Source organism: Protopterus annectens, chromosome 2.part1 (genome assembly GCF_019279795.1).
Source record: "Protopterus annectens isolate FY-2018-M chromosome 2.part1, PAN1.0, whole genome shotgun sequence".
Taxonomy (NCBI): domain Eukaryota; kingdom Metazoa; phylum Chordata; order Ceratodontiformes; family Protopteridae; genus Protopterus; species Protopterus annectens.
This window is the reverse complement of record NC_056729.1, coordinates 867,104,901-867,120,884: the sequence shown is the minus strand read 5'-3', so window position 1 is coordinate 867,120,884 and position 15,984 is coordinate 867,104,901. Positions and strand designations below refer to the sequence as shown.

At 34.0% G+C, this 15,984-nt stretch overlaps 1 protein-coding gene across 1 annotated transcript in view; it reads left to right on the top strand.

Moving 5' to 3' along the window:
* GLRA3 (glycine receptor alpha 3) overlaps nt 1–15,984 on the top strand; it is a 1,032,852-nt gene that overhangs the window by 680,724 nt on the left and 336,144 nt on the right. The window contains exon 5 of the mRNA XM_044062514.1: nt 8,755–8,837. Within this exon, the coding sequence (XP_043918449.1) occupies nt 8,755–8,837 (83 nt within the window). The remainder of the gene's footprint in view (nt 1–8,754; nt 8,838–15,984) is intronic.

The window sequence follows — 15,984 nt, the reverse complement described above, 5'->3', positions numbered from 1 at the left end:
TTTGGTGGTGTGTTTTCAAATGATTTAATCAATAATTTACACAAAGTCAGAATAATTTCTTGCCTGATTTCAGATCAAAATGGCATAACCTTTGATCTTTATAAGAATCACAACAACACTATTAATTTAAAAAAAATCCCAGCTTACATTACAAACATGAACAAATATAAAGAATATTTGAGCAAAGAGATTCAAAATTATTTAGAATTTAATAATACAAATGATACATCAGACGTTTATATACGGGATACTCTGAAAGCATATTTATATGGTAGAATTACAAATTGGTACTCTTTAAAAAGAAAGCAATGCAATAATGACTTAAAGGTTCTACAAGAAAAAATTGACAAGCTAAAGCTAGAATGTCAAACCAATAATAGTACTAACTTACATAAGATAAAAGAACTTCAAAGTAAATATTTAGAAATATTAAACCATAAAGTTAAGATTAACATGGAGAAGATGAAATTAATAAACTATTCTACTAATCCCAAATCCTTATGTAAAGTATCTACTAGAACTAAAATGCTTATAAAATCAAATCACATAAAATAAATATATAGTAAGGATAAAAAGAAAAAAAGTTACGTCTATAGAAGATGTACTCAAAGAGTCCAGGTTTACATTTTCAAAAAATCAATCAAGACAAATCTGCTAGGGACCCCCAAGAGGTAATTAAAGCAGTTATTAACAAATATACTAAAAATAAATTAATGGAACAGCATTTGGAGCTAATAAATCTATATCTCGGTTTGACCTTGCTAGCCACATTTCTAAATTAAAAACAAAGCACTAGGCAATGATGGTATAATTCCAGAACTTTATACATTGATGCCTAAAACTGCTTTAAATATTCTACTTCAAGTTTTTCATTTAGCTAAACGTTTAAAAATAATTCCTCCCTCATGGAAATATATTCTTATTTCCCCCATTTTAAAATCTGATAAGGACCCAACAGAATGTATATCCTATAGACCTATCTCACTGTTAAACATTGATTATAGGCTAAATATGTCCATTATAGCAAATAGATTTCAACAATTTTTGCTTCACTTAATAATGATCAGACTGGTTTCATAAAGAAGAGGAATACTTCTGATAATATTAAAATAATTTTATCAATTATTGACTAACTAATAATATAAAGGAACAATTAATATTAGTAAGCTTAGATGTTAGTTGTGCCTTTGATACAGTCAGCTGGGATTATCTTCTCCTGGTATTACAAGAAGGTAATTTTCCTACTGAGTTTCAACAACCTATTAATAACTTATATGAAAATCAGTAACCTATATAAAAATTGGTCCATATTTATCTCAATCAATTCCCATAAATAAGAGTACAAAACAAGGTTACCCACTACCATCATTATTGTTCACCTTAGTAATTGAACCTTTGCAAATTACATTAGAGAAAATTTTGAACCCCCAATTTCTCTTCTAAGCTACTTTTATTTCCTGATGATATCTTATTAACACTAAGTGACAATACAAACTCCCTTATTAATCTTTTTAATATTATCAAACATTTTCAGTTCATATCTGGTCTAAACTTTAATGAAAATAAGGCAAACATTTTATGTACTAATTCCTCTGTTACTAACATCTCAGAAAACCACTCAAAATATTTTGTTAATGATGACAAAATAAAATATTTAGGAATAACTTTAACTAAGAACATTAAAGATATACTCAATATAAATTACAGTGAAATCTTAGAAAAGATTAAGGTCCTTATAATAAAGTGGAATTTTTTTTTTTTACAATGGATGAAAGATTATTAATTACAAAAATGATATTACCTAAAATATTATATATAATTCAATCCTTAGCTCTTCCTATTCCTAAACAATATATAAAAGATTTTGATACTTCAATACTTAAATTTCTTTGGCACCCTAATAAATCTAGGCTAGCACTCAAGCATCATCATTGTTCCTGGTCTAATGGTGGAATAAGATTGCCTGATGTAGATTTATATTCTAGATCAGCCATGATTAAAACAATCATCTTATGGATAAATAAAAAGTACTCTGCTAAATGGAAAGATATTCAAGAATATATATTCACAAAAATTATCAACTAAATATTGGTTATAACAAAATTTATAATAACAGCTTTCTTTGGTTGTTAAAAAAATCATATACTTGCACAACACAATTTATCAATTAATTCAACTTATATTGCCATGACAATTGTTAATTTCAAAAATCTTGTATATAAGACACCAGAATACACAGCCTGGATATTTTAATTTTTCCACTAGCTTATACGCAAAACAGTATTGTTACTTTTAATATATTTTTAATGAGCACTATTAAATACAAACAGTTAACATTATGGTTTCAATTAATGGATAATGAAAAAAATGCTTTCACTAGATCATGTTTTACATAAATTCAACTTAAATTCAGATCTATGTCTGGTTATACAAAATTGTAGATATGCCTTAGATAAAAGTCTGTCCCTGATGCAATATTCTATTAAAAATAAGATTCACAAATTACTTGAATATTTGATATCTTCTACTTATCATAATACTCCAGAGAAAGGTAGTCTTTCTAGAATTTATAGAATTGAAAAATGCAAAATGCATTTTTGTGTAGATAACTATTGGGAATATTTTATAATTATTAATGACTATTATCCAAGTGATAATGAGAAAACATGATTTTGACATCTTCAATTCAAACTTCAACTTCTTTGAGATGGAGATTTTTCTCCTCAACATTTCTGCATAAAGCTTTTATTACACCTTATAAAATACAACTGATTTCCAAAAAAAGTTGGTTGTTGGAGATGTGGATTACATATCACTGCTGACTGGCAACATGTGTTTTATGCATGTAATATAATAAAACCCTTCTGGAGTAATGTTAGCTTTTTTACAGGCTTTATTAAGTGATAAATTCAATCTAAGTAAATCACTATTTTTTTTTAATACACCAGTCCCCATTTGTGTTAAAAAGGTTGATAACCCTCTTCGTTGGACACTTCTTACAATAGCAAGAAAAGTAATAACAAAACCTGGAAGACAACTACTACACCAGCTATGAAAGATTTTTTTAATATCTTAACAGAAACTTGTCATATGGAGATCTTAACCATTAAGCAAAAATCCACTAGAATAACTTCATTTTTAAACTCTTGGATGAAATTAAAGACACTATTGAATAAATGGACAATATTTAATTTTTGAAATAATTAGATGTTAAACGTGCTTAACAATTATATTCTTTCAGTAGACACTTTGTAAATAGTTATTCTTCTTGTTTGCTTAATTGTTTATGGTTATTTGTTGACAATTTTGTATTTTTTTCTTTTTTCTGCATAAATGGAATTTATATATACTATTTTGTCAATTAATTTAATAAACAATGTTTAAGGGAGAACTTCAGCAATAAACTATTAAATCCAGGGCAAGCTGCACAGCAAACACCAAACACACAAAAACAAAATGATGTCATAGCGAACCAGTTAAATAACCACATTATACAGTCTGTACAGTCATTAACCCAACAGGTGCCTAATCAAGCTCTTGATGTTCCTACTCAATCAATAACCTCCTTCAATGTCTCCTTCCAAACAGTTCTGACAGATACCATCACACATACCTCAAAAATTAAAGCCTACTGCAACTGCAACTTTCAATCTACTTGGTGAATACCTTAAAATAGCAGCTGAGGATATTGTATTTCCAATTTCAATTCTGATAAATTGATCCATATCTGAAAATAAAGAACCCTCATTAACGAAAAAAAGATTCATTACTCCATTCCACAGGGGTGGAATTATTACAGATCGTTCAAACTGTAGGCCAATTATCAATGAGTCTCTTTGAAAAATATTAGAAAAAATGTATTCATACACAACTTCTCTACTACTAGATAACCAGCTTGTTTCTTTAATCCAACACAGCTTCATTCCTCACCATAGCACAATTACTGCCTTTCTGAATTTTAGTACTGTCAACATCTGTAGAAATGCTGGAAACCTAGTTTTCACCATTTTCTTAGCCTTATCAACAGCTTTTGATAATATTACTTACCAGAAACACACACATAAAATCGTATTTTTAGTATTCACAAACACTTCATGCATTGGTTCAATAGCTACCTCTTAGAGAACAAGTAGTGAAATGAAAAAAAAAATGTCTCCACCTTCTTGCCTGTAACTATTTGTGTTCCACAAGGATTTATACTAGGCTCCATACATTTCAACATATTTATTAATGATCTCTACAAAAAAATGCTATCCTAATTCATAGGCTAATAACCTGACCCTCAACTGCTCTGAGAAATATCTCTCTGTACTCCACGATCTTACATAACAATTGTTCTTATTGATGTGAATCATTTAGCCATGTTTCAAACTGCTACTAAAATCCAAAAACTGAAATGCTGGTCTTTACCCCAAAACACATCTCTACCAAAACAACAGTAGTCACTATTGCCCCTGTGATTGACACCATAATAGAACAAGTAAACCATGCAAAATTAATGGGTATAATCATAGAAGACCAGTTAATATTCAACCACCACATATCACATATGGTTAAAAAAGCTCATCAAAAACTAGGTACATTACACAGAGTAAACACTTACCTAAATGACATAGCCAGAATACATATAGCATCTACTCTCTTACTGCCATCTTTCATATATGCTGTCCCAATCTTCACTCACCTTCAGATCTCACAACTGTCCAAAGTCAAGCAATGTTTTAATAAAATAGCCAAATCTGCAGTAAACTATAAAAATAGAATCCAACACTACATTGCTTCAGATAATTAAACTGATTAGGACTATCACATCACCTAGCCCTCTTTCAGCTAACCACAATACGCAGATTTCTCTATCAGCCAGAAAAGTGCCCATCTCTTAACAACTTAATAAACACTACAACCCCAATAGAATTTTATACTCTTTTGAAAAATCACAAATCAATATAATCAAATCATCTAATATTACAGGTGACTGTATACCCAAACACTGTGACTAAACTATGGAACCACATCCCACTACCACTGAAATCCATTCAGAATGCAAACTCATTTAACATAAACACCTATCAGATAAATGGATCTGCTGCCGTATATCTCCAGGATAAATGTCATTGTTTTATATTTTTATAAATATTTATATATATATATATATATATATATATATATATATGTATCTATATATGCATGTATCTATATATATATATATATATATATATATATATATATATATATATATGTATCTATATATAATATATATATATATATATATATATATATATACATACATATATATATATATATATATATATATATATGTATATATATATATATATATATAGAGAGAGAGAGAGTTTTGCAATTTTACTAACATCTCCCAGCGATGTAGATATATATATATATATATATATATATATATAGAGAGAGAGAGAGAGTTATATAGCTGTGTAGTTTTGCTAACATCTGCAGTGATATACATAGTTCTGTAGTTTTGCTAACTATCAAATACTCGACATTCAAAATAAATTTCGACCTGAAAAGGTCAGAATGTTGTAAATACACTTCATAAGCGAAATTGACCTTTCTCAACATCTGTAGACTGCAGTCAGACACCGCACATCACGTGATGTAACTATTATGCAGGGGGTTAAGCCCCTCTGCACCCCCCACATATTACATATTCCAACTCTGAGATTGCACTACAGTGGGGGAAAGGACAAATTTCCTGCTCCGCACTATACAGAGATCTCCCCGCATATTACATATTCCAACTGTGAGATTGCACTACAGTGGGGAAAAGGGCAAATTTCCTGCTCTGCACTATATAGAGATCTCTTGTCATAAGGTCGACCACATATGTGTGAATGCACAGTGCATTCGCTGAACCAAGACACACACAAATAAAGGTTCAACAACACGGATTCAGCTAAGCAAATTTCAGCATCTTGTGGTCATCCAGCCTTCATTCCCAATTCTGATGGTAAACCTATATAGTTATGCAGTTTTGCTAACATCTCCTAGCGATATATGTTTATATATAATATATATATATATATATATATATATATATATATATATATATATATATATATATATGTATATACACTTTAGAACATTAAAAGCCCATAACACTGAAATTCAAAACATTTAGACCAAAATCTTGAAAATTCAAAACACTGAAAACTCAAAATATTGAATCCCATAACATTGAAAATGCATAGAAAATCAACATTTAATATGTGCCAGCACAACTACATGCAGAAACAAATAAAAAACAAACCATGTTACACTTCTTCAACTATAAGAAGGGGGCAAGCCCCCCTACACCAACCCCCGACACCCCCTGCTACTTAAATATATCAACTCCAAGATCGCACTACATAGAACAAAACAGCAAACATACCATTCCACACTTCATGACTGCCTGTTTAAATTATAAAAAACTATCCTCAACCATCTCTTAGAAACACTACTTCACTGTTAAAACATTACTATATATCTTTCCGATACTTACCGGACTTTCATAGGTAACCTCAGTCATGTTCCCTTCTTACTTGCTATACTGCAACATAACACATCTTAATGTGGTGTAGTTGGACCACAGAGTTGATATATTTAAGAAGCTGGCGATGTGGGGGGGGGGAGCCCCCCATGGGGGCTGCCTGGGGTCTTGCCCCCCTGCTTATTGTTAAAGAAGGGTAATATGGGTTGTTTTTTATTTGTTTCTGTATGTAGCTGTGCTGGAATATAGTACATGATGACTTCCTATGTGTTTTCAGTGTTATGCGATTCAATGTTTTGAATTTTCAAGATTTTGGTATCAATGTTTTGAATTTCAATGTTATTGGCTTTCAATGTTCTAAAGTGAATCCATCTACACACACACACACACACACACACACACACACACACACACACACACACACACATATATATAGCTCTGTAGTTTTGCTAACATGTCCCAGTGATATATAAATATATGGGTTTCAGTACTTCAAAACCCACTTGGTCGGGCCCAGTTGTCTGAAGTACTAAAACTTCAAAAACGAAGTACAGAGATCACAATACAGCGCGGAATAGGAATATTCCATTTTCTTCGCACTACAGCGAGGAAAAGGAAATATTCCCATTCCCTTTTCCTCACACTACAGCGAGGAAAAGGGAACGGGAATATTCCCTTTTCCTCACTGCAGTGCGGTCTCGGAGTTTGTATATTTAAATAGGGGGGTGTTGGGCTGTGGGGGGTGCAGGGGGGCAAGATGTTTTCTGTGTTTTTTTTTTTTGTAGTAAGACGATCCGGTGACTAGGCTTCAGCAAAATTGCACTTTCGTTGAAATGCACGTTCGCTGAAGTGGGCATCTACCTTGTTTCTTCAATGTAACGTATTTTCGAACAAACAAAGTAGATCCAAATGTATATAGTTCTGTTACACTACTTAGGCCATCCCTGTACTTCTATTATAATATTTATGAAGGCACTATATAAATATATATATACATACAGAGACAGAGAGAGAGAGAGAGAGGGAGGGAGGGGGGAGAGATAAAATTATCTATGAACCTGCATTCTATACCACCTCTTAACAACAATATCAACATTTTCTGCCCTACCTAGTTCCTTTCCTCACTTCACTTTCTTTGAATTTGTAAGCAGTAATCACATCATCGATTTTCTATCTAACAAACCCACTCATAAACATCTTTAAATGCTCAATATTCAATATCAGCTAATGCATAAGTATCTTTTTTGCAATAGTTGTCTGTATTTCATATGAATGTATTCTCATTAACAAATGAATGTATGATTGTTATTGTGTATTACTTAATGTCTGTTCATGTATATTACTGAATGTCATTTTAAAAATGTTTGTAATACACTGGAGATTTTGCTGCTGGGACTCTCCTGAAAAGGGTTTTCTGTAAGAGTCCCATGAATTACTGGTATTCAGTCATCATGGAATAGGTCTGTAAAATTATACTTCTTCTTTTCCCGGTTAGGGGTCGCCACAGCGGATCACCTGTCCACTCATGATTGGGCAGTGGAGTTTTACAGTGTTGAGTTGCCAGCCCCACACCCAACCTTCCATTGAAGGCACACACATGCACACACTCACACCTAGGGCCAATTTAGATTATCTAATCCACCTACAGCATGTCTTTGGGATGTGGGAGGAAACCGGAGCACCCGGAGGAAACCCATGCGACCACAAGGAGGACAAGTAGACTCCACATAGAAGGCACCCCAGCCTAGGATTGAACCAGAGAACCTCTTGCTGTGAGGCGGCAACACTAACCACTGCACCACCGTGGCCACCCAGGTCTGTAAAATTATACTAAATGTTTTAAAACCATGGCACATGTATTTTAACATATTTGCCTTTCTTAGTTGAACCTAAACCATTTTGTGCTACTGGATATAGACGCATATGCACACTTATACTAGACATGAGTTTTATACAAGTCCATGTGTGCGTTTCTGTGCAACAAAGCATAAGTGTGTTGCAGAACATGATACTTATTTTCATTTTTGGTGTAATCTTATATTAAAGTTAAACACTGGGTTTTCTTTCCAAATCTGGCACATTTTGTTTCATGGTTAAACTAGAACAGAAAATTAGCTCAAATGCAAGGTAGTTGATAGATCATGTTGTACTCGATGCCTATTCATTATATAATTTATTGCTATTCAATATATAATATATTAGTTTTCCTATGGATACCTAAAATACCCCTTGATACTATGTTGCATTTGTAGGTTAACCTTAATCCTGTCTTGTCCAATGGATCTAAAGAATTTCCCAATGGATGTGCAAACGTGCATAATGCAACTCGAAAGCTGTAAGTACATTTTATTTGAGTCATATGTATTATAGCAGCCTAAACTGTATATTAAAACTACAGAGATGAGCCTTTCTTTTGCCAGAAACACGTGTATTGAATATCTGTGGCAAATTATCTAATTATATTAAGTATTTTCGCTGTCATCTTCTTATGTTAGAATGATAATGAATGTGAAGCGTTTCACAATGTACTGATCAACATATATTTTCAATATCATTTGTCTTCCATTGTGACTGCATGTCTCTCCTGATTTCTCATATTGTCTCTCTTTCTTGCACCCGCTTTCTCTTTGTGTGTTTGCATCTGTCTCTGTCTCTGAATTTCTATGTAATTAACTGTCTAGCTAGCCAACAATTTTTTTAGCTGTCAGGATATCTTCCTGTTCGTATGTCTGCCTTTCTGTTTGTTCGACAACTTGCCCATATTGACGTATGTGTGCTGGTTTCAGTTTTCCCTCTAACAGCATTTCAGGATCTAATCTTTTTACTGTCATTTGGAAATCGTAGCAATCCAGCTAAGTCTTTGCCTTTACACATTTAGTAAGGCAATGCTTAAAAGACGTTATTTTAATCATGCACACCTATACACACATGCACAAGCACACATCACCTGACTTAACTTCTATTGGGAGTGCAATAATGAATTAAAATTTCATTGACCGAGCTGTTAAAATGCCAATTGGTGATGATCAGACTTGATCTGTATTGCAAATAAACACTAGTGCACATGGCAATTCATTTAGAGCTGACAGGCCTGGACTCTGTTAGTAGGTGTCGCACAATGTATTTAAGAGGGGATGCATGGTTCATGGAAGATAGGTGTTTACAGTAATATAACATCAAAAAACAACTTGTGAAATGAAAGGTGTACATTGCCACCAAACCCATGCCAGGCTAGAGGAACATCCTTTCCTTCCTTCCTTAATGTTAAGTACCAATGTTACCTATGGTCTTACTGTTTACATTTCTCTCCCCAGTGTGTGTCCACTGATTTCCCAAAGTGGCACAACCTCAAGTTTAGAGTATATGGGTGTCTAGAAGTGCAACCTCCCCCCAAACATAGGAGCATAAGGGAGTAAGACTCAGCATTCTAGCAGAATCTGTTTCTATCCACTTCAATTCTGTCAGTACAGTTTATAGTATTATCACAACCCAAAAGGGTGACACAATTTTTCTTGCCATCTAACAGAACTGTAAGTGCTGGGGGGGCTTTCACAGTAAACACAGTATGCATTACATAGATGTTTGTATGCTTTACATTCTCTCAAGTAGCAACACAAAAGTAAAATCCTAAAGTAGCTAAAATGCTGTATTTTTTGTTTGTATTTGTTTACAAGGAAAGCTTGACTGGGCAACAAAAAAATTCCAGTGGAGGCACAGGGAGAATAGCTCCTCTAGCAGATTATAACAAATAATGCAGTGCAATAAAATGCAATGAATATGTGAAGGCAAAACAAAACAACTAAATGGATACATGAAAGCAAAACATTGGAGAACAAAACCAAAATAATATAAATAGATAAATAAAACAAAAAAGCTATTCAGTCAGTAAGAAAGACAGATAACAAATTTACAACTGTATTACATTACAGAAGAGGAGGTATGATACATATTTTACAGCCATAGGTTACAAATGGGTATGTAATAGTACATGGCTAAGATGTGGTTATGCTGTATATAATCACTCACGGGGACTTTAATTACCTTTCTATAGACTGGGGATCTTACATGGCCTCATATATGCAGGCACAGAATTCCTGGATTTCCTAAATACAAACACCCTTGACCAGTTAGCATGCATGCCTGCCAGGGGCTCCAACAGACTGGACCTCATATTCACAAATATGTGAGAACAATGCCCCCACACATTGACACATCCTCCCTGGTAAGGTCCAACCATAAAGCCGTCTCCTTCAAAATCAAAAACAACTCTGTAATCACAGTAAAGTCAGTAATAGTTAGAAACTATTCCAAGATGAACTACCTTTTATTAAGACATTGTTTATCAAAATTCAATGCCCCCAGAATCCAGAGAATACAGCAGCCTATGCAGAATTGTTCACAGAAACTCTGTACAACTCTGTACATTAATGGCTGCATAGAGACTGCTGTACCTACCAGAAGTATGCTCCTATATAACTCCAAAAACAAACCAACCTAGTGGCATCCCCAATTAAACAGGATACACAACAAAAGAAAAAACACACAGCAAAAATCACGAAGCATGACTCCCATAAAGATAAGAACTAGCTTATCAAACTAAACAGGCAACTAAGAAGGCTAATTAGGTCAAATAAAGGCAACTTTGAGGTTAAGACAGACTCCCAGTCAGAAGATAGCCATAAGGCCTTCTTCAGCTATTTCAGAAACCTCAAGAGCAGCACATAGTAATGTTCTGAACTGATGGTTAACTCATTACATCTGAGTGATGCCTCCCAGTGCATCTGCAGTTAACTCCTACTGACGCCTCTAGGCATCTAATATTGCTTGTTCATATTTGCATCAATAATTCCAAAACCATGCTATGCACAAAGTTTTAATAGATTTCACCTTAAATACACACAATGGCAAACTGAACTGATTAATATTTGATTTCTGTCTAGTGCAGGCAAGCAGATATTAACTGTTGTTTTCTATTATATTAATTTATAAAGATATTTTTTTCACAAATTTCTAAATATCTCAAAAAACAATTTACAGACAGAACTCATTAGCCTCATATGAAAGCTCTCAGCTAGATGAATAGAATGCTGCTGACAGTATGTGTGTAACTTGTAGTTGCTGAGATATTTAAGTTGTTTGCAAAATATTACACATGAAATAGTTACTGTGTTTACTGTGACTTATAATATTCTGCTTAAGACCTAGAACCTAAAGAATACTAGCAGTATAAAAAATTTTGTGCTGAAAAGTTTGCCATTTATACTTTTTGCATAACCCCTATGGTTCCAGCAATATCAACATTCATTTGAAATGTGAGGGCATAATTTGATTCTGTCAAAAGGCTTAGGCTCCACCCATTGGAAGTTGCAGTGCAAACCTTCTGCACTTCATTGGAGTGAATGAGTTAACAGTGCCACATTCACTGAACCCGGTGATATTGTGAACCTGTTGGCTGGCAAATGCAATTCCAGCTTTACTCCCACTCATCCCCAAATGTTCCTCAAGGAAAACCCTCAAACACAATGCCTCCAACTATATCAAAGAGCATGTCCTAGGTGTGCTCACTAAAGCCAAGAGCACAGCCTCAGCGGAACCTGAAAACATCCCAGGATGTCTCCAGAATAGTCTAAAATATGACTTATCAATAGCACCTAGAGTTGCTCTTTAATTATAGCCTCAAAACTGGCTAAGGCATTTGATACAATACCCCATGCAGGTGTTGTTAACAAACTTATAGAAATAGGCAGAAACCCCCTTATAACATGTTGGGTATTCTGCTGGCTCATGAACATGACTCAGGAAGATAGGATCAATGAGTCCATCTCCACAAAGAGACCAGTCATCAGTGGAGTCCCTCAGGGCTCTGTTCTCAGCCCACTCCTCTTTGGCATCTATTTCTTGAAGGTCAAAGTCTATGTCAAAGGCCTCTGGCTGAACAAATTCACATATAATTGCAATCTAGGATCAGTAATAGAATCACATCAAGACAAAAATACTCTACAGGAAGGTCTAACACAGGCAAATGACTGGTCCCAAAGTCACTGCTTAAAACTAAATGATAAGAACTACATTACAGTAACTTTTTGGAAGACAGCAACCCCAGGAAGCTACGCCATCAATAAAACATCCCTGGGAACTCATGTAGATAGTAATCTGGCCTTCGACCGATGTGTCCAAGTTAGCAAGAAAATTCTTCTATGTTGCTCAACTTATAAGTTAGGGCATGGCATCTAGGTCCAGGGAGTCATAATACCACTGTATTCGACTCTCATCAGACCTATCATAGAGTATAATGACCCCTCAGCTTGTGCCTGACCATACATGTGCAGCAAGTAGAATGTCTGCAAAGGTTCCTTATAAAAAATAATACAAGGAGTAAATACAATGTCCTTTGCGTATCACCTCAAAGCCCTGTCTCTATACTCGACCTCATACAGATTAATGTAAGATGATCTATGCCTGATGTACAAGGCATCCTTGGACCCAGATCTAATGAACATTTTGCACATCCACAAAACAAATAGCATCAGAGTTATTAAATCCAAACACTTGAATTTTGCTTGAGACATAAATAGGACATTTTGGAGAGACAGATATACATCTCAGAGAATTCCCATTCTCTGGAATAGGTTCTCCATCCATGTGAAACAAAGTCCCTCCCTTAAATAACTAGAATAAGTGGATGGAAAATCGTAAATTCACCTGTGATCTGGCACCTTTGTCCCTGATAGACAAACCTAATCAGTAATTTATGTCAAAGGCAAAAATTACTCCCTATAAAAATATCTAAAACATAAAATTTTGGGGTCACATTTTGGTTGCACGACTAGATTAGTACTCACCTATGAACCTATGAACTACATATTTTCATCATGAATTGCATCTGCCCACAGCCTGTGCATCTACCCAATCCCATTATTTTAATAGTAGTTGAATTAATTGCAGTGTTTTTTCCTCAAGTATCAACTTTTCATAACACAGACACCTAATTGTAACATCTTGGTATTTGACAAATTGTTCTTCATTTATATATTCATATCATTTATCCTCCATAATCAGTTTGAAACTGTACTTTCCTAGAATGAATTCTCTTAGTGTATATTCACCCTGCCTTTCTAAGCCAAATAATCAGTTTTATTATTTATGACTTTCACAATCATCTACACGTGCACACATAAAATTATTGTTATGGCTCCTTTTTCTCTTAAAACTGACCATCTTGTTCTCAACCCAGAAACTGTGCAATGCATTTTACTTTCTCCCCACTAAATTGTGGAAATTATCAAAACAAAAATCTCAGCCAGACTTCCAAATGAATTTGTGAAGTTCTAAAACTAATGGCAAAGACCCAGTACTTGTTGTTGTTTGTCTTTCGGCTTTTCCCGGTTAGGGGTCACCACAGCGGAACTCCGGTCTGTTAATGATTGGCAGTAGATTTTCACTAACGCCGAGGTGCCAGCTCGATGTCCAACCTTCAACAAAGGCACGCCCATTTATGCATGTCTAAAACCCAGTACTGATACACATAAATAAAAGTGCACAGATTTTCTGCTTTTATTTCAAGAGAGCAGTACAGCAGCAACCCCAGATTAAAAATGTGTCTTGCATTTTGGTATTACAATCTTACAAGTTCCCTCTTGAACTATCAAAGATTTTACATTTTACCACTCTGATGGATTAGTTAATAACTTTGAACTTTTTTGTCCATTGAAGCTTCAGTGAGTTTCTTCAAGGAAAAAGTTCAGACCAGACCTTTATTTGTCCTTGGAGTATATCTAGAATGTATCATACAAGGAACTCCTTTCATTTTATCTAGCTGGCTGGATTCAAAGTCCTGCATCTAGTTTTTATAAACACATCCTGCAGGTATTTATTTACCTTCTGATCACCATATTTTCAGTTTACTGATGCTAAATTTCTTTCTGCAACAGGCTTATTGACCATGCCGAACTCATAGGAGATTCCAAACTAACTGAATTTGTGAGCACCTCTTTCAGATGTGTGTGTTAGTTGAGACAATACGCATTTATTTATCTAACTTGTGTATCTTATTGTCTCTGGAAAACAAGATAAGTTAGTTTCCTTTCAGTAATTAACAGTTCTTCAAATATGAGTTCTGAAAACATGATATGTTGTTTCCATTTAGAAACCAGCACAAATGAGAGACACAACAGTGGTCCAATGACTGTCTCAATCCAGGGATTTCGTTTCTCCAACATATCCCAGTTTGAGTCATGGTTATATAAAATAGTATGAAAACAGATGGCACTTGTTGTTTTGTCACCTGATATTAAAAATAAATGACAATGACTATCCTCATTAACAGTATTCCGCCACAAAGGGCTTGTTCATATGACTAGTGACTGATTATATGCTGCATTATACTTTTTGCATTAAGGGTAGGCATATGACTTCTGCTCAGAATGATAAATGCAGTGTAGTTCCCAAATTTGTCTGTATTGAGTTGCCATTCCATACACACAGACACACACACACACACACACACACACACACACACACACACACACACACACATATATATATATATATATATATATATATATATATATATATATATATATTATGGATCTAGGACGTTTGCTCGAATGAGCAAACATCAGAATCCATAATAACCGAACACACTTTAATGAAAGTGCTTTTATCAAAAAAGCGCTTTCGTTAAAGCGTGTTACAAAAAAAAAATAAAACACTACATTTACATTTTACATATTACATATATATGGAAACATTCTATATAATCAAATGTTCAAAATTTCAACATATTAAAAGCCAGCAGAAGTGACAAAAATGTGAAATCTGCAACATTTTAACCTTTCTTTGTCGTCATTCTGTCTGAGAAATGAATATTCTTTTTATCATCTAGAACAAGGTTCTCCAAGTTTTTTGTATATTAATCATATGCACTCTTACTCCCTTCTACTTCTTGTATCAGTTTCATATTTACTTGGTCACTGACTTCTGGGTCGTCCTTTAACTGATGGAAGCAGAAATATCCTTTTTAAAAAAAATCTAAAACATATAGCTGTTCAGCTACTTTTAGTCCTGGTATATTTACTGTTTTTTTTTTTTTTTTCAGAAAAAAAGATTTGTCATGTTTTCAGTACCATTTCAAAAGTAGCATGGACAGAATATCGATAAAATATACTTAGACAGCTCTGCTGGCTTCAAAGCCCAATGGGTAGCTGCATATGGAAGCTTATGGGATGTATAAAATAGCTGCATGGTGGTTATAGCAGCTGAGCTTCTTGAAAGACATGAAGATGTAAATTTGACTACCTAAGTATGAATCTCTGAACCTCCAATAACAAATATATATTGATCTCAAGTCCACATTGCCAATGTATAGTACTCGTAATTATCATGAGATAGTTTTCTTTTCAGCAGGAATCTAAAGCAGTTAGTTATGTATCTCAAAAACAAACACCTATATGCACAAATTTGCATTTCAGATGGTTGTCTAG